The 26,580-nt window shown below is 45.1% G+C and overlaps 1 protein-coding gene across 2 annotated transcripts in view; it reads left to right on the top strand.

The window, feature by feature from the left end:
* Positions 1-26,580, top strand: part of SLC1A2 (solute carrier family 1 member 2) — a 134,279-nt gene that overhangs the window by 84,680 nt on the left and 23,019 nt on the right. For both annotated transcript variants that reach the window (XM_075326323.1, XM_075326324.1), the window contains exons 3-9: positions 2,006-2,158; positions 9,635-9,885; positions 11,724-11,880; positions 13,327-13,453; positions 16,568-16,801; positions 23,917-24,111; positions 25,303-25,437. In XM_075326323.1, coding sequence (XP_075182438.1) covers positions 2,006-2,158; positions 9,635-9,885; positions 11,724-11,880; positions 13,327-13,453; positions 16,568-16,801; positions 23,917-24,111; positions 25,303-25,437 — 1,252 coding nt within the window. The remainder of the gene's footprint in view (positions 1-2,005; positions 2,159-9,634; positions 9,886-11,723; positions 11,881-13,326; positions 13,454-16,567; positions 16,802-23,916; positions 24,112-25,302; positions 25,438-26,580) is intronic.

The following is a 26,580-nucleotide window of genomic DNA, read 5'->3' as shown; positions in this document are numbered from 1 at the left end:
TTAACTTTAGTCCTAACCCTAGCCCTAACCTTAACTTTAGTCCTAACCCTAGCCCTAACCTTAACTTTAGTCCTAACCCTAGCCCTAACCTTAACTTTAGTCCTAACCCTAGCCCTAATCTTAACTTTAGTCCTAACCCTAGCCCTAACCTTAATATTAGTCCTAACCTTAGCCCTAACCTTAACTTTAGTCCTAACCCTAACCTTAATATTAGTCCTAACCTTAGCCCTAACCTTAACTTTAGTCCTAACCCTAGCCCTAACCTTAACTTTAGTCCTAACCCTAGCCCTAACCTTAACTTTAGTCCTAACCCTAGCCCTAACCTTAACTTTAGTCCTAACCCTAGCCCTAACCTTAACTTTAGTCCTAACCCTAGCCCTAACCTTAACTTTAGTCCTAACCCTAGCCCTAACCTTAACTTTAGTCCTAACCCAAGCCTTATTCTTAACTTTAGTCCTAACCCTAGCCTTAATCTTAACTTTAGTCCTAACCCTAGCCCTAACCTTAATATTAGTCCTAACCTTAGCCCTAACCTTAACTTTAGTCCTAACCCTAGCCATAATCTTAACTTTAGTCCTAACCCTATCCCTAACCTTAACTTTAATCCTAACCTTAGCCCTAACCTTAACTTTAGTCCTAACCCTAGCCCTCACCTTAACTTTAGTCCTATCCCTAGCCTTAATCTTAACTTTAGTCCTATCCCTAGGCTTAATCTTAACTTTAGTCCTAACCCTAGCCCTAACCTTAACTTTAGTCCTAACCCTAGCCTTAATCTTAACTTTAGTCCTAACCCTAGCCCTAACCTTAATATTAGTCCTAACCTTAGCCCTAACCTTAACTTTAGTCCTAACCCTAGCCCTAACCTTAACTTTAGTCCTAACCCTAGCCATTACTGGGATCCTTCTCTCCCAAGAGATCTGTTTCTTCTCTCATAAAATTACAAGTGAGAGGAGAGGTAGAGAGCTCAATGAAGCACATAAATAGTGAACATGATTCAATACAGTCTTCATTAATTAGATTTGCCTCCGTCATCCTGGTTTCTGCATATGCAGAGCGCAGCAATCTAGATAAGTTTGTCATCGAATGCTGAGCTCTCCATAGGCAGCAAATGAGATAAAAAAGCTCACGTGAGAGCTTTTTCATCTACAGCAGGTCACCGTCTATGCAGAGCGGAGCAGCCAAGGCCAGCTTATCTTGACTGTTGCGCTCTGCATAGGAACTTCCAGCAGTGACCAATATGACAAACGAGCTCGCTGTCCATTGCAACATAAAGCTATTGCATTGGTGATTCCCCAGCTCTATTCCTTCTGGATCATCTGACAGTGGCGCAGGTGAGACCCAAAATGTGGGGGATCCATAGAATTTTGGACACAGGGTAATTACCCTATGCACTGTATTGCAGTATTATATTTTGGAGGGGGATGAATGCAAGAACCACCCTGGGCTTCATCTAGTACATTGCTCCCTAAAGTGAAATTTTAGCAAAAGAAGGAATCCAGAGATTGAGCAACATCCAGGACCCACGGGAGGCTCAATTTATCGCTGATGAAAAGTCATTTTAAATGCTTGACTAGAAATGTCCAATTAGCAAAATGAAGTCTGTGGCTAATTACCCGGCTGTCATTGCTGGCGGGAATGGCTGAGATCAGCAATCCTTTTCCTTATGCCATAGGTTTGCATGTTATTTGCAAAGATTTATAAAGAAAAATATAATTTAGAAGGGTTGGCCATGATTAGATACCTGTCAATGCGTTGTGTTTGGTATTGATGCTCAGCCCCATTTAAGTGAATGGAACTGAGCTACAATAGGAAAGTCATCTCTATAGAGAATGTGGTGGATGTGAATCCACAAACTGTGATGGCGGGGCCTCTGTTTTCAGTCCTAAATATGGGACAGATTGAAAGTTGGCATTGGTGCCAGCATGAGACTGTAGAACACAAAGAACTACGAAATTCTCTCCATTATTCTAGTTTTCCCTTTAAATTTTCTCACTCTCTTCTTCAGGTGTAATCATGGGCGCAGTGTGCGGGGGTCTCCTCCGGATGGCGTCGCCCATCCATCCTGACATTGTCATGGTCATAGCCTTTCCCGGAGACATTCTCATGAGGATGCTGAAGATGTTGATCCTACCTTTAATCATCTCCAGTTTAATCACCGGTAAGTGGATTGATCAGTCTGTTATATAGTGGGCTATGCGTCCAGCAGATTTTCTCAATCCTAGTATAATAGGGTCCGCTTTGTGTGTGACCTATGACCCTAACATCGGCACCCCACTTCACAATTGCACGGCGACTAGAATTGCGGTTACTGTTGGTCAATGAGAGTATCAGGATTGAGGCATTTAGCTTGACAGTTACACATCAAGATTGAGGCATTGAGCTTGGCAATTACACATCAGGATTGAGGCATTGAGCTTGGCAATTACACATCAGGATTGAGGCATTGAGCTTGCCGGTTACACATCAGGATTGAGGCATTGAGCTTGGCAGTTACACATCAGGATTGAGGCACTGAGCTTGGCAATTACACATCAGGATTGAGGCACTGAGCTTGCCGGTTACATATCAGGATTGAGGCATTGAGCTTGCTGGTTACACATCAGGATTGAGGCATTGAGCTTGGCAATTACACATCAGGATTGAGGCATTGAGCTTGCTGGTTACACATCAGGATTGAGGCACTGAGCTTGGCAGTTACACATCAGGATTGAGGCATTGAGCTTGGCAGTTACACATCAGGATTGAGGCACTGAGCTTGCCGGTTACACATCAGGATTGAGGCACTGAGCTTGGCAGTTACACATCAGGATTGAGGCACTGAGCTTGGCAGTTACACATCAGGATTGAGGCACTGAGCTTGCCGGTTACATATCAGGATTGAGGCACTGAGCTTGGCAGTTACACATCAGGATTGAGGCATTGAGCTTGCCGGTTACACATCAGGATTGAGGCACTGAGCTTGACAGTGACACATCAGGATTGAGGCACTGAGCTTGACAGTTACACATCAGGATTGACGCACTGAGCTTGCCGGTTACATATCAGGATTGAGGCACTGAGCTTGACAGTTACACATCAGGATTGAGGCACTGAGCTTGCCGGTTACACATCAGGATTGAGGCACTGAGCTTGCCGGTTACATATCAGGATTGAGGCACTGAGCTTGACAGTTACATATCAGGATTGAGGCACTGAGCTTGCCGGTTACATATCAGGATTGAGGCACTGAGCTTGCCGGTTACACATCAGGATTGAGGCATTGAGCTTGCCGGTTACATATCAGGATTGAGGCACTGAGCTTGACAGTTACATATCAGGATTGAGGCACTGAGCTTGCCGGTTACATATCAGGATTGAGGCACTGAGCTTGCCGGTTACATATCAGGATTGAGGCACTGAGCTTGGCAGTTACACATCAGGATTGAGGCATTGAGCTTGCCGGTTACATATCAGGATTGAGGCACTGAGCTTGCCGGTTACATATCAGGATTGAGGCACTGAGCTTGCCAGTTACATATCAGGATTGAGGCACTGAGCTTGACAGTTACACATCAGAATTGAGGCACTGAACTTGCCAGTTACACATTAGGATTGAGGCACTGAGCTTGCCGGTTACATATCAGGATTGAGGCACTGAGCTTGCCGGTTACATATCAGGATTGAGGCACTGAGCTTGCCGGTTACATATCAGGATTGAGGCATTTAGCTTGACAGTTACACATCAGGATTGAGGCATTGAGCTTGACAGTTACACATCAAGATTGAGGCATTGAGCTTGGCAATTACACATCAGGATTGAGGCATTGAGCTTGGCAATTACACATCAGGATTGAGGCATTGAGCTTGCCGGTTACACATCAGGATTGAGGCATTGAGCTTGGCAGTTACACATCAGGATTGAGGCACTGAGCTTGCCGGTTACATATCAGGATTGAGGCACTGAGCTTGGCAGTTACACATCAGGATTGAGGCATTGAGCTTGCCGGTTACATATCAGGATTGAGGCACTGAGCTTGCCGGTTACATATCAGGATTGAGGCACTGAGCTTGCCAGTTACATATCAGGATTGAGGCACTGAGCTTGACAGTTACACATCAGAATTGAGGCACTGAACTTGCCGGTTACACATTAGGATTGAGGCACTGAGCTTGCCGGTTACATATCAGGATTGAGGCACTGAGCTTGCCGGTTACATATGAGGATTGAGGCACTGAGCTTGCCGGTTACATATCAGGATTGAGGCATTTAGCTTGACAGTTACACATCAGGATTGAGGCATTGAGCTTGACAGTTACACATCAAGATTGAGGCATTGAGCTTGGCAATTACACATCAGGATTGAGGCATTGAGCTTGGCAATTACACATCAGGATTGAGGCATTGAGCTTGCCGGTTACACATCAGGATTGAGGCATTGATCTTGGCAGTTACACATCAGGATTGAGGCACTGAGCTTGCCGGTTACACATCAGGATTGAGGCACTGAGCTTGGCAGTTACACATCAGGATTGAGGCATTGAGCTTGCCGGTTACACATCAGGATTGAGGCACTGAGCTTGACAGTTACACATCAGGATTGACGCACTGAGCTTGCCGGTTACATATCAGGATTGAGGCACTGAGCTTGGCAGTTACACATCAGGATTGAGGCATTGAGCTTGCCGGTTACATATCAGGATTGAGGCACTGAGCTTGACAGTTACATATCAGGATTGAGGCACTGAGCTTGCCGGTTACATATCAGGATTGAGGCACTGAGCTTGCCGGTTACATATCAGGATTGAGGCACTGAGCTTGGCAGTTACACATCAGGATTGAGGCATTGAGCTTGCCGGTTACATATCAGGATTGAGGCACTGAGCTTGCCGGTTACATATCAGGATTGAGGCACTGAGCTTGCCAGTTACATATCAGGATTGAGGCACTGAGCTTGACAGTTACACATCAGAATTGAGGCACTGAACTTGCCAGTTACACATTAGGATTGAGGCACTGAGCTTGCCGGTTACATATCAGGATTGAGGCACTGAGCCGGCCGGTTACATATCAGGATTGAGGCACTGAGCTTGCCGGTTACATATCAGGATTGAGGCACTGAGCTTGCCGGTTACATATCAGGATTGAGGCACTGAGCTTGACAGTTACACATCAGGATTGAGGCATTGAGCTTGGCAATTACACATCAGGATTGAGGCACTGAGCTTGCCGATTACACATTAGGATTGAGGCACTGAACTTGCCAGTTACACATTAGGATTGAGGCACTGAGCTTGCCGGTTACACATCAGAATTGAGGCACTGAACTTGCCAGTTACACATTAGGATTGAGGCACTGAGCTTGACAGTTACACATCAGGATTGAGGCACTGAGCTTGACAGTTACACATCAGGATTGAGGCACTGAGCTTGACAGTTACACATCAGGATTGAGGCACTGAGCTTGCCATTTACATATCAGGATTGAGGTATTGAGCTTGCCGATTACACATCAGGATTGAGGCACTGAGCTTGACAGTTACACATCATCATTTAGGCACAGAACTTGGCAATAACATATTAGGATAGAGGCACAGTGCTTGTTACACTTTAGGATTGAGGCACTGAGCTTTGCAGTTACACATTAGAATTAAGGCGCATAGCTTTGCAGTTACTCATCTTGATAAGGAACTGAAGCCTAGTATAATAGGGTCCGTTTTGCATGTGACCTATGACCCTAAAATCTGTACCCTTCTTGACGATTGCACAATGACGTGTGGTTACAGTTGTTCAATGAGAGTAAAGTTTTGACAGCTACACGTAGTAATGTGATACTATGCTTGTCACTTATGTATCAGGATTGAGGCACCGTGCTTGGCTGTTACATATTAGGCTTGAGGCTAAGCGCTTGGAAGTTATGTATCATGATTTTGTCATGACTGTCTTTCTGCATTATAAGACTAGTAAGAGATTCAGGACTTCAAAGTCTTTTCCATAAATATTAAATGTGTTTTCCAAGCAGGCTAGTTACCAGCTCAGGTGTTTCCGGTTTTGGACCACTCCAGTCCCTTTATATACCCTGTGCTAACAGCAGTGGGTGCCGGTTATTCTCTTTGCCATTTGGATCCTGGGCGAGGAGGTAGAAGGAGCTGCTGAAACCTTCTGTAGACGTTGATGTGTTGGCTGCAGTTTTGGTGCTGGCTGCAGCAATCTGTTGTAGTGTTTTCCCCATCTGTCTTCCTTCCCTGGTGTGTTGTTTTAGTGCAGTGGTGGGGCTAGCGTCCCTTACCTGCCCACTCCTTAGCCAGGGACTATTGTAGGGTCATCTCAGGGCTTCAGGTTCCTGCTCAGCGACAGCTGAGGAACCTGTATAGGGACTGGCTAGGTAAGTGGAGGAGGTGTCCATCTTCCCTCTCACTAGTTCTAGGACCCTCCATTGTTAAAGTGTATTCCTTGTTTGTCGTGGTGTAACCCCTGTTACTGCGTGTTTTGGCTCATACTGAACCTTTTCCAGTCCGTGTTGTGACAAATTTAGACATAGAGCTTGGCAGTTACAGTACATATTAGTTTTGAGGCACTGAGCTTGCCGGTTGCGCATCAGGATTGAGGCACTGAGCTTGCCGGTTGCGCATCAGGATTGAGGCACTGAGCTTGCCGGTTGCGCATCAGGATTGAGGCACTGAGCTTGCCGGTTGCGCATCAGGATTGAGGCACTGAGCTTGCCGGTTGCGCATCAGGATTGAGGCACTGAGCTTGCCGGTTGCGCATCAGGATTGAGGCACTGAGCTTGCCGGTTGCGCATCAGGATTGAGGCACTGAGCTTGCCGGTTGCGCATCAGGATTGAGGCACTGAGCTTGCCGGTTGCGCATCAGGATTGAGGCACTGAACTTGCCGGTTGCGCATCAGGATTGAGGCACTGAGCTTGCCGGTTGCGCATCAGGATTGAGGCACTGAGCTTGCCGGTTGCGCATCAGGATTGAGGCACTGAACTTGCCGGTTGCGCACCAGGATTGAGGCACTGAGCTTGCCGGTTGCGCATCAGGATTGAGGCACTGAGCTTGCCGGTTGCGCATCAGGATTGAGGCACTGGGCTTGACAGTTACACATTATAATTAAGGTTCATAGCTTTGCAGTTACTCATACAGGTTAAGGCACATATTAAAGCAAAAAGTAACACATCAAATTTGAGTCACAAAGCAGTTAAATGTACGAGATGGCTTGGAGGTTACACATTAGGATTGAGTTACGGAGCTTAGCAGTTACTGGTGGCATCGGTGACGGCGCCTTGGCCTGGTTCACAATCAATACAGGAGGATGCCAGCAGTATCAGGTACAGTCTGTTGGCACAGTACACGGTGTAACTCACTTTCCACATTTTAGGCGGCCGATAGAATGAGAAGAAGACTTCTCCATTCTTCATCAGGCTGCACATACTGAGCTCTTCCAATTAAATCTATGGGCAGGAGAGCTATTATCCTTCCACATGGACCAGATGACCTCGGGGTTTATAGGAGAAAGTGTAAAGCCTGCTTTACACGGGACGACCGATCGTGCGATTTCACGATCGATCGTACCCGCCCACGTCGTTTGTGCGTCACGGGCAATTGATTGCCCGTGGCGCACAAAGTTGTAAACCCCCCGTCACACGCACTTACCTCCCAGAGCGACGTCGCTGAGGGCGGCGAACATCCACTTCCTGAAGTGGTAGGGACATTCGGCGTCACAGCGACGTCACACGGCGGCCGGCCAATAGAGGCGGAGGGGCGGAGATGAGCGGAATGTAAACATCACGCCCACTTACTTCCTTCCGCATAGCCGGCGGGTGCCGTGGGACGGAGGTAAGCTGCTGTACATCGTTCCCGGGGTGTCACACGGAGCGGCGTGTGCTATCCCGGGAACGATGAGCAACCGGCGCCATTTTAATTAAACGAGATTATGAAACCGAGCGACGAGTACACGACTCACGATTTGTGAGCGATACTGCGTCGCTCGGAGGTGTCACACAGCCCGACGTCTCAAGCGATGCCGGATGTGTGTCACAAAAACTGTGACCCCGACGATCTATCGCACGATAGATCGTCTCGTGTAAAGCAGCCTTTAGGAAAGGCCCACCATGTTTTAGGTCATTCGTCTTGATGGTACAAATGGTGGGATGTAATAATACTGATGAGAAGACCCCCCAATCCCATATTACATAAGCCCAAGATCATTATTGAGGATTTGGGCAGGTTTTTGTGTAGACTGTGCGATGTTCTCCACTATAACAAGTTGTCTAAGAGCGTTTTACGTAGACCGATACAAAGTGTATGACACCTCCCGGAGCGACGTCTCTGTGGGCGGCGAACATCCACTTCCTGAAGTGGGAGGGACGTTCGGCGTCACAGCGACGTCACACGGCGGTCGGCCAATAGAGGTGGAGGGGCGGAGATGAGCGGGATGTAAACATCCCGCCCACCTCCTTCCTTCCACATAGCCGGCGGGTGCCGCGGGACGGAGGTAAGCTGCTGTTCATCGTTCCCGGGGTGTCACACGGAGCGGCGTGTGCTACCCCGGGAACGATGAGCAACCGGCGCCATTTTAATTAACCGAGATTATGAAACCGAGCGACGAGTACACGACTCACGATTTGTGAACGATACTGCGTCGCTCGGAGGTGTCACACAGCCCGACGTCGCAAGCGATGCCGGATGTGCGTCACAAAAACCGTGACCCCGACGATGCATCGCGCGATAGATCATCTCGTGTAAAGCAGTCTTTAGGAAAGACCCACCATGTTTTAGGTCATTCGTCTTGATGGTACAAATGGTGGGATGTAGTAATACTGATGAGAAGACCCCCCCAATCCCATACTACATAAGCCCAAGATCATTACTGAGGACTTGGGCAGGTTTTTGCGTAGACGGTGTGATGTTCTCCGCAATAACAAGTTGTCTAAGAGCGTTTTACGTAGACTGATACAAAGTGTATGACACCGGAATGATTGTTTTGTCAGCTCAGAGGGAAGCAAAGCACCTCTCTCGGTCATTGCCGAGTTTGCCATGTGGCCCTTTGTATTCTTCGACTCCTTCTATCAAAATTCCCATCATATCGAGTCTTTTTGCAGCCGCACAGATGCACAGTGAATATTTTCTCAGTTTGTGGGTATGAGGCTCATTAGTGAAGCGGAGGAAACGGCGTCTTGTGTGTCTATTTCCGCACCACGCTCTCATCTAAAAGGATAGACAGATCCCTCGTCTGAGAGATGTGCAGCTCTCTCCAGCAATTAAACGCAGAACACGTCAACTGGATACAAACATCTGTAGCCCCTATTTTCCTTGCACACAATTAAATCCCTCGTGACAGCTGGAATTAAACCATATATTAATCTGGTAAATCAAAGAATGCAGGCTTGGGAGAGATACGGCCCCCGGACTGAAAAACCCTTTGTGTACCAGTGACGGGAGAATATTTTTGTAAAACATTGCCAGATATTTCCCAGAGGAGCATTAAAGCTTAAAGTCTCCTCACCGCTGGCATGCTGGATTGGTGTGTGAGTCTCCGCAAGGAGAATAGTTTTCCCCTTAGACCTTAAGAATCTGTGTTGTAATTTTTTTACAAAAATAAATATAAATATAAAACCGAACTCAAAAGTCTTTATTTTTTATTTTATTTCATAGGTTTGGCTGGATTGGATGCAAAGTCAAGCGGACGCCTCGGCACAAGGGCAATGGTCTACTACATGGCAACCACCATTATTGCCGCCGTCTTGGGAGTCATCCTCGTTTTGGCGATACATCCCGGAGACCCTAAACTAAAGAAACAACTTGGAAAAGGGCAAGAAAATGATGAAGTCTCCAGTTTAGATGCCTTTTTTGATCTTATCCGAAATCTGTTTCCTGAGAACCTGGTGCAAGCCTGTTTCCAGCAGGTAACCAAGAAACGCTTTACCAGTAAACCTGAGAAAAAGAGATCTGAGCTCCAAAAATCTCGCTCTTCCCCCAAACATGTCTAGTTAGGTCAAGAAGAGTTCTTGGCTTCCAGGAAGCCAAGTACTGTACCACCTCACCATTTCCTTTATGATGGCCTAAAAGCTCCAGTCATCCATAGTAGGTGTTAACTGAGATTTAAGGGGGTTACTTGGTTTATAAAAGGATTAATAGAGGTGTTCACCTATTCAACTCCCTCATCAGCCAGAACAGAACTTGATCACAAGAAGAACCACTTGCTCTGGAGGACTCAACATGTCCTTGCACGGCCTATTGATTTCAATGATAATTGTGCAATGCCTAGTTTCCCCTCTGGGTGTGCTGTAGAGAAATTGAACACTTTATGGACGGGAGCTGATGGACGGTAAGCTGTTTCCAATATTGAAGAAAGTGAGGGTGCTGTAACACTCACAGCCGGTGTAAAGGCAGCAAGCCGGATTAGTGGACCTACTGGACCACAGGAGGGTCCCGGGCTTACCCCTTAGAGGGAGGAGCTTAACTAAGCCCCCACCGTGAGGCAGACACCAGGTACCACTCTCAGGGCAGCGACCGGGACTGTGGCAGCTGACACCCTAGACAGGTGACAAACTCAGGAAAGCCACGTACAGGTAGGGTGACCTGCAGGTTGGACAGGTGGATACGGACAGGAATGGTGGGTTCGGCAGGCATTGACAGGTATGGGAAGGCAGGTAGTGGAGACAGACAAAGGGATAACCAGGCAGGAGCACAGGACCTGAGTACTGACTAGGTTGCAGACTGAAGACTGACTGACTAAGGGATGCTTCACACACAGCGAGCTCGCTGCTGAGATCGCTGCTGAGTCATGATTTTTGTGACGCAGCAGTGACCTCATTAGCGATCTCGATGCGTGTGACACTGAGCAGCAATCTGGCCCCTGCTGCGAGATCGCTGCTCGTTACACACAACCCTGGTTCGTTTTTTTATTGTTGCTCTCCCGCTGTGAAGCACAGATCGCTGTGTGTGACAGCGAGAGAGCGACGAAATGAAGCGAGCAGGGAGCAGGAACCGGCATCTGGCAGCTGTGGTAAGCTGTAACCAAGATAAACATCAGGTAACCAAGGTGGTTACCCGATATTTACCTTCGTTACCAGCCTCCGCCACTCTCACGCTGCCAGTACCGGCTCCTGCTCTCTGCAAATGTAGCTGCAGTACACATCGGGTAATTAACCCAATTGTGTACTGTAGCTAGGAGAGCAAGGAGCCAGGGCTAAGCAGTGTGCGCGGCTCCCTGCTCTCTGCACATGTAGCGACGTTATGATCGCTGCTGCGTCGCTGTGTTTGACAGCTAAGCAGCGATCATAACAGCGACATACAAGGTCGCTGTTACGTCACAGAAAATGGTGACGTAACAGCGACGTCGTTGTCATTGTCGCTGTCGCTATGTGTGAACCCAGCTTAACTAGAGGCATTGTGCAGGCACCTCCCCTAATGGGAGGGTGCCTTAAATACACAGTGCCTCTCAGCCATAGGCTGAGACATTTCCTGGAAATGGCACGACAGCCCTTTAAGAGGAGGGCCGGTGTGAGCGTGGGAACCCTGTGCGGCATGTACAGGGCCCAGGAGGGGAAGGAGGAAGCAGCACATGTGGATGGCCAGGTGAGTGTGGGGAAGAACGCGACCCGGCCGAGGCGGGGAGTAAGCTGGTATCTCTGCAGAGATGCCGGCACTACAGGCGCTTTATAACAATAAGAATGTGGACGTTAAGAGTAAAATCGTATCCAAATATATCCTGATCTAAATATACTGTTTTCATCCTCAGATTCAGACAGTTACCAAGAAGGTCGTTGTGGAAGTTCCCACCGAAGAACCTACCAACGTGACCGACTCTGTCTTTACACTCATGAATGACACAGTCGTAACAACCACAGAGGAAATAAGAAAAAAATTGGAGTTCAAAGACGGCATGAATGTCTTGGGTACGAAAGTCAAAATGTATTGATTAAACATAGGGCTGTAGCAGGAGAAATAAGTAAGAAATGAGGTGCAATCTTTTCTTTGAGGTTCGGTTTATTCATATGGTTGACTTTTTGCTTCTTTACTTAACTTTTCCTGCTTAGTGGATAATTTTGTAGAACGTCACTCGATAGCTTTCTGTTTTCCAATTATAAATATGTTAGTGTGAAGTCCTATCCTAGAGAATAAGTTACCTTAACATGGCCGTAGGCTGGAGAACACTCGGTAGTTGATGGATACCGGGTCATTTAGATGTTCAGCTATGAGGAACATCAGAAAGTATTGTCCAACAAAGTTTACCTTGGGTGCCCTGAATTAGCGAGTCCTCCAAAAAATGTCTCAACTGACGTAAGGGCTATACTGATGATGACTCTAAATAGTAGATAGACCAATTTTCTTGATGGTAGATCTGTAAGTTATAGATTCGATATCCATTGTAGTTCTAATTTTTTACTACAACACCAGTGGTTGACTACCAATGGCCAATGCTCATTTGATCATGGTTTTGACTACTACTAGTGATGGAGATGTACAATGCTCCTTTTGATCATGGTCTTTGGCTATGACTAGTGATAGAGATAGGCAATGCTCCTTTTGATCATGGTCTCTGGCTACGATTAGTGATGGAGATGGACATTGCTCGGTTTGATCATGGTCTTTAGCTACAACTAGTGATGGAGATGGACAGTGCTCCTTTTGATCATGGTCTCTGGCTACGACTACTGATGGAGATAGACAATGCTCTGTTTGATCATAGTCTTTAGCTACGACTAGTGATGGAGATGGACAGTGCTCTGTTTGATCATGGTCTCTTGCCACGACTAGTGATTGAGGTGGACAATGCTCCATTTGATCATGGTTTCTGGCTACGGCTAGAGATGGAGAATGACAATGCTCCATTTGATCATGGTCTCTGGCTACGATTAGTGATGGAGATGGACAGTGTTCTGTTTGATCATGGTCTCTGGCTACGACTAGTGATGAAGATGGACAATGCTCCATATGATCATGATCTCTAGCTATGACTAGTGATTGAGTTGGATAATGTTCTATTTGATCATGGTCTCTAGCTATGACTAGTGATGGAGATGGACAATGCTCCATTTGATCATGGTTTCTGGCTATGACTAGTGATGACGATGGACAATGCTCCATTTGATCATGGTCTCTGGCTACGACTAGTGATGGACAATGTTCCTTTCGATCATGGTCTCTGGCTACGACTAGTGATGGAGATGGACAATGCGCCTTTTGATCATGGTCTCTGTCTACGACTAGTGATGGAGATGGACAATGCTCCACTTGATTCTTGTTCACTAAGACTAGTGTTGGAGATGGACAATGCTTCTTCTGACTCTTAACTGTTCTATGTCAACGCCAACATGACCTTCCACCTCTTGTTTCCGCAGGTTTAATCGGCTTCTTCATTGCTTTTGGCATTGCTATGGGCAAAATGGGTGAACAGGCCAGATTGATGGTGGAATTCTTCAACATCCTGAATGAGATCGTGATGAAGCTTGTGACAATGATAATGTGGTATGTAAGAGTGGAGCACAATCTGTAGATATTTTTTCCAAAATTCCAAATTTAGTCTTTTCTTTTACCAGCCATGCCCCATCCCAAAACTGATGCATGACTGCTTGGAAATGTTTTTTGTACTTGTTCTCAATGCCTTATTTTTGTCTTGTCTCTTTTGTGGAGATCTTTTCAGCCATCTTGGTGGCCTCCCATTGACTTTTCAGTCACAGGAGTCAGTAGGCCGCTACCCAACTCACTTTTAATTTAGATATTTCCTTTCCTGGAACAGCAATTTATCCAATAATGTGTCAAGCAGACGTTATTTCACAATGTGTGTCAGACCCAGTTTCCACGCTAACAATGGCCATTCTATGCAAGCCGAATTTCCTGTTTACCGAAAAGGTCTTTTGTCAATTCTTTGTAAAAGCCACAGACCCAGTTTCTGAGAGACAATGAGGTCTCTGGGGAAATTCTGGACCTGTTACAGGTGGAAGACATCCATGATCTCAGAGGAAGAAGGCTGACACAGCTTTATTGATCTCTCCTTAAAGAAAATTTGGAGAACGTCTCGAAAGAACAATGAGTTCCCAGTCTAACAAATTAGCATTAGCTTTGTTCCTTCTGGAAGCACATCTGGTTCCTCATTGCTGACTGGTTTGATATTTACAATTTGGTGCCCAGTTATAGATGTTAATTGATTGGGCACAAAATTGAAGACGCAAGAAATTGGATCGCCTGCCAAATGACTATAGCGTGGAGAAAGCCACCCAGCAACGACAAGGACAAATCAGAAGATCACATTAGTGTTGTCCTTGAGATATGACCTACACCAATGTACATAAGAGTATGTCTATGTTCACACTGAGGTTTCAGTTGTTCAAAATCCATGAGTTTTCAAGCAAAATGCAGCATCGGGAAATGCTGCTTTATTGGGGAGGTTCCTTTAGCAAATGCATTTCCTTTTATTTTCCCAGGAATTTTTCGAAAACCTATTCAGAAAAGAAGGAAAAAAACCCCTAAACTCTCCATAAAAAATAAATTGGAAGCGTTTTCCAAGAGTTTTTTACATTGTTCGGTACATTGTGCTGTACATTGTGCTGTACATTGTGCTGTACATTGTGGGGTACATCGTGGAGTACATTGTGCTGTACATTGTGCTGTACATTGTGCTGTACATTGGCTGTACATTGAGCTGTACATTGTGCTGTACATTGTGCTGTACATTGTGCTGTACATTGGCTGTACATTGAGCTGTACATTGTGCTGTACATTGTTCTGTACATTGTGCTGTACATTGTGGGGTACATCGTGGAGTACATTGTGCTGTACATTGAGCTGTACATTGTGCTGTACATTGAGCTGTACATTGTGCTGTACATTGAGCTGTACATTGTGCTGTACATTGTGCTGTACATTGTGCTGTACATTGTGCTGTACATTGTGGGGTACATCGTGGGGTACATTGTGCTGTACATTGTGCTGTACATTGTGCTGTACATTGGCTGTACATTGAGCTGTACATTGTGCTGTACATTGTGCTGTACATTGGCTGTACATTGAGCTGTACATTGTGGGGTACATTGTGCTGTACATTGAGCTGTACATTGTGCTGTACATTGTGCTGTACATTGAGCTGTACATTGTGGGGTACATTGTGCTGTACATTGTGCTGTACATTGTGCGGTACATTGTGGGGTACATTGTGGGGTACATTGTGGGGTACATTGTGGGGTACATTTTGCTGTACATTGGCTGTACATTGTGCGGTACATTGTGGGGTACATTGAGCTGTACATTGAGCTGTACATTGTGGGGTACATTGTGGGATACATTGTGGTGTACATTGTGCTGTACATTGAGCTGTACATTGGCTGTACATTGTGGGGTACATTGTGCTGTACATTGTGCTGTACATTGGCTGTACATTGTGCTGTACATTGTGCTGTACATTGAGCTGTACATTGTGGGGTACATTGTGGGGTACATTGTGGGGTACATTATGGGGTACATTGTGCTGTACATTGGCTGTACATTGTGCGGTACATTGTGGGGTACATTGTGGGGTACATTGAGCTGTACATTGGCTGTACATTGTGGGGTGCATTGTGGGGTACATTGTGGGGTACATTGTGCTGTACATTGAGCTGTACATTGGCTGTACATTGTGCTGTACATTGTGCTGTACATTGAGCTGTACATTGGCTGTACATTGTGCTGTACATTGAGCTGTACATTGTGCTGTACATTGTGCTGTACATTGTGCGGTACATTGTGGGGTACATTGTGGGGTACATTGTGGGGTACATTGTGCTGTACATTGGCTGTACATTGTGCGGTACATTGTGGGGTACATTGTGGGGTACATTGAGCTGTACATTGAGCTGTACATTGGCTGTACATTGTGGGGTACATTGTGGGGTACATTGTGCTGTACATTGGCTGTACATTGAGCTGTACATTGGCTGTACATTGAGCTGTACATTGTACTGTACATTGGCTGTACATTGAGCTGTACATTGTGCTGTACATTGTGCTGTACATTGTGCTGTACATTGTGCTGTACATTGGCTGTACATTGTGCGGTACATTGAGCTGTACATTGTGCTGTACATTGTGCTGTACATTGAGCTGTACATTGTGGGGTACATTGTGCTGTACATTGTGCTGTACATTGAGCTGTACATTGTGCGGTACATTGAGCTGTACATTGTGCTGTACATTGTGCTGTACATTGAGCTGTACATTGTGGGGTACATTGTGCTGTACATTGTGCTGTACATTGTGCTGTACATTGTGCGGTACATTGTGGGGTACATTGTGGGGTACATTGTGGGGTACATTGTGCTGTACATTGTTTGGTACATTGTGGGGTACATTGAGCTGTACATTGAGCTGTACATTGGCTGTACATTGTGGGGTACATTGTGGGGTACATTGTGCTGTACATTGAGCTGTACATTGGCTGTATATTGGCTGTACATTGTGCGGTACATTGGCTGTACATTGGCTGTACATTGTGTTGTACATTGGCTGTACATTGTGCGGTACATTGGCTGTACATTGTGCTGTACATTGCGGGGGTGATGGCTGTGGACGCTCTCATATGTATTTATGCCCTTTGCTCTTCTCCAGGTATTCTCCCTTCGGTATCGCTTGTTTGATCTGTGGGAAAATCATCGCCATCAAAGACTTGGAGCTTGTTGCTAGGCAACTGGGAATGTACATGATCACCGTCATCGTAGGCCTCATCATCCACGGAGGCATTTTCTTGCCGTCTCTGTACTTTATAATCACCAGGAAGAGTCCATTCTCTTTTCTGGCCGGCATTTTCCAGGCCTGGATCACAGCTCTTGGTACGGCTTCCAGGTAAGGGTTGCCATGTATATATATATTTTTTTGTTTATTTAAGTGGCCGAATTATGACTCTGAAGAAGCTGTTGTATAAAGCTGTAATACTGTGCACAAAGTTGCCAGTGGGGCCCCACTGTGCTTCCATGTGTCTCTCATTTTATATATGGCATACGCCATCAATCGCCGCGTTATGGAGTTAATCTCATACAGTGACCATATGGCGGCACAGTATGGGGCTGATAGCACCAATGTACATGGGATGTCCAGTAAAAAGAATCCCCTCTCATAAACAGAGGTAGCCGTCATGACATCCCTTATTGCTAATCGGCTCCATAGACTCATTACTTCATACTCTGTACTTTGCTGTGGGATGAAGGACTACAATATGATGATAATAGCAAGTTTTGTACAACCCGTATATTCTGCAGCTATTGCACTGTTCATCCAGATCCACCTTGTTCATGAATATACTTAAACCCATACCAGAAAGTAAGCAAGGGGTTAAATCTTCCATTTGGGGTTAGTTTTAATAAAAATGGGGAAACCTAAAAACTATAAATTCCGTTTTCTCATACATTCAGCCTACATAATACCGTAGTACAACAATAATACTACTGTATTTGGCTCATGTAATACGCCGTATAGTGGGAAGATAAAACTATCATATTTGTTCCACATAATGCCTAGGTAAAACTGCCATCCACATCCCAAATAATACTGACATATAGTTCCTAGGTAATACTGCCATCTACATCCCACATAATACTGAAATATAGTGCTTAGGTAATACTGCCATCTACATCCCACATGATACTGACATATAGTGCCTATGTAATACTGCCATCTACATCCCAAATAATGCTGATATATAGTGCCTAGGTAATACTGCCATCTACATCCCACATAATACTGACATATAGTGCCTAGGTAATACTGCCACCTACATCCCACATAATACTGACATATAATGCCTATGTACTGTAATACTACCATTTACAGCCCACATAATACCTACAGTACAGACCAAAAGTTTGGACACACCTTCTCATTCAAAGAGTTTTCTTTATTTTCATGACTCTGAAAATTGTAGATTCACATTAAAGGCATCAAAACTATGAATTAACACATGTGGAATGAAATACTTAACAAAAAAGTGTGAAACAACTGAAAATATGTCTTATATTCTAGGTTCTTCAAAGTAGCCGCCTTTTGCTTTGATGACTGCTTTGCACACTCTTGGCATTCTCTTGATGATCTTCAAGAGGTAGTCACCGGAAATGGTTTTCCAACAGTCTTGAAGGAGTTCCCAGAGATGCTTAGCACTTGTTGGCCCTTTTGCCTTCACTCTGCGGTCCAGCTCACCCCAAACCATCTTGATTGGGTTCAGGTCTGGTGACTGTGGAGGCCAGGTCATCTGGCGTAGCACCCCATCACTCTCCTTCTTAGTCATATAGCCCTTACACAGCCTGGAGGTGTGTTTGGGGTCATTGTCCTGATGAAAAATAAATGATGGTCCAACTAAACGCAAACCGGATGGAATAGCATGCCGCTGCAAGATGCTGTGGTAGCCATGCTGGTTCTGTATGCCTTCAATTTTGAATAAATCCCCAACAGTGTCACCAGCAAAGCCCCCCCACACCATCACACCTCCTCCTCCATGCTTCACGGTGGTAACCAGGCATGTAGAGTCCATCCGTTCACCTTTTCTACAAAGACACGGTGGTTGGATCCAAAGATCTCAAATTTGGACTCATCAGACCAAAGCACAGATTTCCACTGGTCTAATGTCCATTCCTTGTGTTCTTTAGCCCAAACAAGCCTCTTCTGCTTGTTGCCTGTCCTTAGCAGTGGTTTCCTAGCAGCTATTTTACCATGAAGGCTGCTGCACAAAGTCTCCTCTTAACAGTTGTTCTAGAGATAAGAAGGTGTGTCCAAACTTTTGGTCTGTTCTGTACATATAGTGCCTATGTAATAATGCCATCTACATCCCACATAATACTGATATATAGTGCCTAGGTAATACTGCCATCTATATCCCACATAATACTGACATATAATGCCTATGTACTGTAATACTGCCATTTACAGCCCACATAATACTGCCATATAGTGCCTAGGTAATACTGCCATTTACAGCCCACATAATACTGCCATATAGTGCCTAGGTAATACTGCCATCTACATACCACATAATACTGACATATAATGCCTATGTACTGTAATACTGCCATTTACAGCCCACATAATACTGTCATATAGTGCCTAGGTAATACTGCCATTTACAGCCCACATAATACTGCCATATAGTGCCTAGGTAATACTGCCATCTATAGCCCACATAATACTGACATATAATGCCTATGTACTGCAATACTGCCATTTACAGCCCACATAATACTGCCATATAGTGCCTAGGTAATACTGCCATTTACAGCCCACATAATACTGCCATATAGTGCCTAGGTAATACTGCCATCTATATCCCACATAATACTGACATATAATGCCTATGTACTGTAATACTGCCATTTACAGCCCACATAATACTGCCATATAGTGCCTAGGTAATACTGCCATTTACAGCCCACATAATACTGCCATATAGTGCCTAGGTAATACTGCCCTCTACATCCTACATAATACTGACATATAGTGCATAGGTAATACTGCCATATGCAGCCCACATTACACTGCTATACTGTGCCTAAATATGCAATATCTAAATACTCCATTAAAAAGCCCATATAATACAATATAATTTCTAAACAATACCACTTTGCGCCCCCATATGGGGATGTATAGGGATAAACATCCGGCTTTCCATGGACCCTGCTGCCATTCGTGGTCTTGGCCTACGGAAAGCTGGATGTCAATCGTTATATGTTGTAACGGATGTGAATATTGGTTGACGAGCAGCGTCAGATATTATCAGGTCTACACCCATCATAATGAACAGCAGCGCATTATACTGCCCGATCTCGCCCTCCACACCCTGTTTGCACCAGATCACTACTGAGCGCTGGCTTGGCAATTGTGAGCACAGTAATGCGAGCTCCTGCCTGATACTTTGCAGCTGTCTGCACTGAAGACACGCTCCGCCAGTAGCTCCAAACCAGCAGGCAGATATTTTCCTTGGCAAAAACACAACAGAAATCTATTTCCCTTCCTGGTCATTGTCTATTACAGGAGCTGGAACCTTTTCCAGGCTTTTAGTAAATTCAATTTTCTGGTTGATTTTGACTGCACTTTTCTTTACGTTGTATTTTAAGTCTGAAATGTTCCTTTTCGGGCTGAAAAATCATCTAAATAATGAGTAACTGGTTTGCTAAATTAGTGGATTAAATAGGGAAAGATGTCAAAACGGCAATGGTAAAAGTAGAATTTTTAGCAAAATAGTGACCAGATAAATAGTACATATAGAGCCTTTATAGTGTGACACACTACCAGATAAATAGTGCATATAGAGCCTAGATAGGGCGGTGTCGTACCAGATAAATAGTGCATATAGAGCCTAGATAGGGCGGTGTCGTACCAGATAAATAGTGCATATGGAGCCTAGATAGGGCGGTGTCGTACCAGATAAATAGTGCATATAGAGCCTAGATAGGATGGTGTCGTACCAGATAAATAGTGCATATAGAGCCTAGATAGGGTGGTGTCGTGCCAGATAAATAGTGGATATAGAGCCTAGATAGGGTGGTGTCGTACCAGATAAATAGTGCATATAGAGCCTAGATAGGGTGGTGTCGTACCAGATAAATAGTGCATATAGAGCCTAGATAGGGCGGTGTCGTACCAGATAAATAGTGCATATAGAGCCTAGATAGGGCGGTGTCGTACCAGATAAATAGTGCATATAGAGCCTAGATAGGGCGGTGTCGTACCAGATAAATAGTGCATATAGAGCCTAGATAGGCTGGTGTCATACCAGATAAATAGTGCATATAGAGCCTAGATAGGGTGGTGTCGTGCCAGATAAATAGTGCATATAGAGCCTAGATAGGGCGGTGTCATACCAGATAAATAGTGCATATAGAGCCTAGATAGGCTGGTGTCATACCAGATAAATAGTGCATATAGAGCCTAGATAGGATGGTGTCGTACCAGATAAATAGTGCATATAGAGCCTAGATAGGGTGGTGTCGTGCCAGATAAATAGTGCATATAGAGCCTAGATAGGGTGGTGTCGTACCACATAAATAGTGCATATAGAGCCTAGATAGGCTGGTGTCGTGCCAGATAAATAGTGCATATAGAGCCTAGATAGGGTGGTGTCGTACCAAATAAATAGTGGATATAGAGCCTAGATAGGGTGGTGTCATACCAGATAAATAGTGCATATAGAGCCTAGATAGGGTGGTGTCGTACCAGATAAATAGTGCATATAGAGCCTAGATAGGGTGGTGTCGTACCAGATAAATAGTGCATATAGAGCCTAGATAGGGCGGTGTTGTACCAGATAAATAGTGCATATAGAGCCTAGATAGGGTGGTGTCGTACCAGATAAATAGTGCATATAGAGCCTAGATAGGGTGGTGTCATACCAGATAAATAGTGCATATAGAGCCTAGATAGGCTGGTGTCATACCAGATGAATAGTGCATATAGAGCCTAGATAGGGTGGTGTCGTACCAGATAAATAGTGCATATAGAGCCTAGATAGGGCGGTATCGTACCAGATAAATAGTGCATATAGAGCCTAGATAGGGCGGTGTCATACCAGATAAATAGTGCATATAGAGCCTAGATAGGGCGGTGTCATACCAGATAAATAGTGCATATAGATCCTAGATAGGGTGGTGTCGTACCAGATAAATAGTGCATATAGAGCCTAGATAGGGTGGTGTCGTACCAAATAAATAGTGCATATAGAGCCTAGATAGGGTGGTGTGGTACCAGATAAATAGTGCATATAGAGCCTAGATAGGGTGGTGTCGTACCAAATAAATAGTGCATATAGAGCCTAGATAGGGGGGTGTCGTACCAAATAAATAGTGCATATAGAGCCTAGATAGGGCGGTGTCATACCAGATAAATAGTGCATATAGAGCCTAGATAGGGTGGTGTTGTACCAGATAAATAGTGGATATAGAGCCTAGATAGGGTGGTGTTGTACCAAATAAATAGTGCATATAGAGCCTAGATAGGGCGGTGTCGTACCAGATAAATAGTGCATACAGCGCCTAGATAGGGTGGTGTCGTACCAGATAAATAGTGCATATAGAGCCTAGATAGGGCGGTGTCGTACCAGATAAATAGTGCATATAGAGCTTAGATAGGGTGGTGTCGTACCAGATAAATAGTGCATATAGAGCCTAGATAGGGTGGTGTCGTACCAGATAAATAGTGCATATAGAGCCTAGATAGGGTGGTGTCGTACCAGATAAATAGTGCATATAGAGCCTAGATAGGGTGGTGTCGTACCAGATAAATAGTGCATATAGAGCCTAGATATAGCAGAGCAATACCATACCAATAGGGCATATAGAGCCTAGATAGGGCAATGTCGTACCAGATAAATAGTGCATACAGCGCCTAGATACTTTTTTGATGTGTCTTTTGTGATTTGGTGATCCCTCATTATTGGCACTTCTTTCTCTCTCCTTTTCAAATTTTAGATGAGGCAGCACAATATCAGATAAATAGTGCATATAGAGCCTAGCTAGGGCAATACAGTACCAGAAAAATAGTGAATTCAGAGCCTAGATAGTGCAGTGCAGTACCAGATAAATAGTACATGCAGAGCCTAGATAGAGCAGTGCAGCACCAGATAAATAGTACATGCAGAGCCTAGATAGAGCAGTGCAATGCCAAATAAATAGTGCCTACAGAGCTGAGATAAGGCAATGCAGTACCAGATAAATAGTGCATACAGAGCCAAAATAGGGTGGCAAAGTACCAGGTAAATAGTACATACAGAGCCTACATAGGGTGGCACAGTAGCAGATAAATAGTGCATACAAAATACCTTCATATACTATTCATAAAAAGTGTTATACAGTGCTCATATAAACAGTGTCTAGAGTGCCATTTGGTAACTTGTTAATCCTATTTGCAATCTAGTGCCATACGCTTCCCACTTAAAGGGGTTGTTCGGGATTTTGATATCGATGATCAATCCTGAGGATAGATAACATTGTTTTGTGGGGGTGCTTGCTGTTACACCCAATCAGCTCATACCAGCTCCAGCTGCATATAGCGCCCCTATGGTTTACAAACAAATCTGCAATAATGTGTAATGAAGCAGAACAAAATGGAAGCGATCTGATAGTTGCGGACATCAAGGCCACTTCTCCGCGGTGATAGTTTTCATACATCATGACACCAGCCTCTATCTACTTTCTCATGGTTGCTTGAAAATATTCAGCCTCATGTGCTTTGAGAATCTCCGGAGAGAGGCCGTTCCCGGAGGCATCATATACATAGTACACTGCGGGTTTATTTATATATATACAAGGTCACTCTTGCTCAAAGCAACCTCAAAATGTTTCACGGCGACACTAAAATGTGCATTGTTTATTTGTGGAAGCCATGATCCTTCCTATCGGGGGCATACCTAATATGACATTTTGGCAGCTGTGGGGTCCTTGGAAAAGTGTAGCCAAGCCCTTGCTTGGTCTCATCTTACCTTATATTGGATGGAGAGAGATCGTCGATGTATCCTATAAAAAAAAAAACAAAAGCAAAAATAACATAAAAAGCAATAAAAAAGGAAGCACCAAAAACAAAGAAGAAATAGACAATGCAAGGTGAGCGTACTATGGTGAAAAACCTCAATACCAGCAAAGCTAAAGACATGGAGATGGAGAGGTTAATAAAGAGATGGACGAGACAAGGAGAAGGGATAACGTAAAGGGTAGGAAGGATAGAGGTTTCCCCTTCAAGGACCTCAATAATGCAGTGACTTAATACAGTTACATGAATACCGCACAATATATTGAATACCGCAATTGATATTAGTTGCCTCTAGGCTTATACATATAATATAGGATGCAAATAATTACTGTCCTGCTATCAAATATTAGTTGATATTATAGCGTTCTAATGTGCTGCCCCGTATAACATTTGTATTGTCTACATATATTGATAATCCCTGTTGTCCCTAACAATGCAACCGTTGGGTGTTGTAGTGCCGGAACATTGCCCGTCACCTTCCGCTGTCTGGAGGAAAACCTGGGAATTGATAAAAGAGTAACACGCTTTGTACTCCCTGTTGGAGCCACAATTAACATGGACGGAACTGCTCTGTATGAGGCCGTGGCGGCTATATTTATTGCCCAGATGAACGGCGTGATACTGGATGGAGGACAGATTGTAACAGTGAGGTAAGTTGTCTGGGGCCAAACTTAAAGGTTGTGAGAAAATATTTCACAAAAATAATCCACAGATCTAAGGATCTTTATCAGAAGCAGCAGCACAGCCAGCTATGTGAAGGGAGTTACACAGGCTCTACAGCAGCACAGCCAGCTATGTGAAGGGAGTTACACAGGCTCTACAGCAGCACAGCCAGCTATGTGAAGGGAGTTACACAGGCTCTACAGCAGCATAGCCAGCTATGTGAAGGGAGTTACACAGGCTCTACAGCAGCATAGCCAGCTATGTGAAGGGAGTTACACAGGCTCTACAGAAGCACAGCCAGCTATGTGAAGGGAGTTACACAGGCTCTACAGAAGCACAGCCAGCTATGTGAAGAGAGTTACACAGGCTCTACAGCAGCACAGCCAGCTATGTGAAGCGAGTTACACAGGCTCTACAGCAGCACAGCCAGCTATGTGAAGGGAGTTACACAGGCTCTACAGAAGCACAGCCAGCTATGTGAAGAGAGTTACACAGGCTCTACAGCAGCACAGCCAGCTATGTGAAGCGAGTTACACAGGCTCTACAGCAGCACAGCCAGCTATGTGAAGGGAGTTACACAGGTTCTATAGCAGCACAGCCAGCTATGTGAAGGGAGCTACACAAGATCTACAGCAGCACAGCCAGCTATGTGAAGGGAGTTACACAGGCTCTACAGAAGCACAGCCAGCTAAGTGAAGGGAGTTACACAAGATCTACAGCAGCACAGCCAGCTATGTGAAGGGAGTTACACAGGCTCTACAGAAGCACAGCCAGCTATGTGAAGGGAGTTACACAAGATCTACAGCAGCACAGCCAGCTATGTGAAGGGAGTTACACAGGCTCTACAGCAGTACAATGGTAGGAAGATTTTAAGGGGCATTGTCTTGAAAGTTGGTAACTGTTTGCATTTTTAAGGCTCCTAAACATTAAAATAAGCACTAATGTAGCCATAGTCTTTAGGTAGATACTGTATTGAATATTTTTGCCTACTCTTAACATTAAGAACATCTTTAGATATTGAGCGCCTTAAGATCTTTGACTTAGGATTCACCACTTTATGGGTACCGGAATATAAGTACTTCTATGCAGATCATGTACTGTCCTCTTCCCCATTCCAGTCACTAGGAAGGTCGAGAGTTTTGTGCATTCATCTTTCATTTTTTGCTTTTGTTTCCCAGTTTGACGGCCACATTGGCCAGCGTTGGAGCAGCCAGTATTCCCAGTGCTGGCCTGGTTACCATGCTTCTGATCTTGACGGCTGTGGGGCTGCCCACCCAAGATATCAGCCTGCTCGTCGCGGTGGACTGGTTGCTGTAAGTATTGGACAGAGAAACCTCCTTGAAGCGACCACTCAAGATTGTATCGCAAATGGCCTTCTCGATAGAGAAGGGACCCTATGTACATAGGATATATAGAAATTAGAAGTCTGTTGGTGGTAGCCGAAGTCATAGATGTCACGTCACCACCATAGTCTGCTCCTGCGACGTCTGTTTGTTCACCAGGCGCTGTCATATTCCCGCAATGGGCAGTGCTGGTGATAGGGGAGGAGTCGATGCCAGTGGCTTTGGTGGGCGCAGACTCCCGTCATCCACTAAGCTGGGTTTCCCTGAGACCTGCAGTACCACTGGCTGACTGTGGTGGCTTGTGCCTTCCAGCTGAAGTTACCACCTTTAAACCACAGCCAATGAGAAGGCACCACACCCTTCTTATTCCTCCTCTTGTCTGCTGGTCGCCACCAGACATAGTCTTATAGTAATCTGCTGGTCTCTGGTTCACACCCTGCTCTTGAACTTTTCATCCCTGTGTTTTTGACCTCTGCCTGTTCACTAACGACTCTCCTGCCTGCCATGTTTTGTACTTTGCTCCCATCTCCGGTTTGACCTTTGCCTGGTTTCCTGACTTCGCTCTTGCTTGTCGTTTTTGTCTCTTTTTGTATCTCCTGGTTTTGACCCTGCCTGATGACTATTCTTCTCTGGACTACAGCCTTCCATAGGCAGCGATCTCTTGGACTCTGTAGTAATTTAAGATCCCTGTATGGGGGTTAAAGGGTTTTGGGGTTCTCAGGATTCTGCTGAGGGGGTGGCTAGCCTCTAGTCTGTCCATAACAGTAATCCTGATTCTGTGGTTCCGGGCAGACGTCACATTATAAGATGCCAGTCAACCCATGCTCTCCACTGTTCATTAATTTGGTATAGTGGGTCAATGTTGGCCTCCTAGGTTGGCGTGGATGAGGTTGGGGGTATTTCCAGCTCATAAGTTATTACTTATCCACAAGGTAGAAGATGAGTCGCTGATTGCTGGGAATCCCACGATCCTAGAACACGGGTGGGGGGGGCTTTGAAATGTGCCATAAGAACGAAGCCACGACGGTACATTGTCTGTGAGATTGATAGAGATAGTACGGCGCTTAGATATCTCCCGGTAGTCCCATAGACGAGTCATGGAGCATGGGTTGC

The sequence above is a fragment of the Anomaloglossus baeobatrachus genome, chromosome 10 (genome assembly GCF_048569485.1).
Source record: "Anomaloglossus baeobatrachus isolate aAnoBae1 chromosome 10, aAnoBae1.hap1, whole genome shotgun sequence".
Taxonomy (NCBI): Eukaryota; Metazoa; Chordata; class Amphibia; order Anura; family Aromobatidae; genus Anomaloglossus; species Anomaloglossus baeobatrachus.
This window is presented reverse-complemented; position numbering and strand designations above follow the sequence as displayed.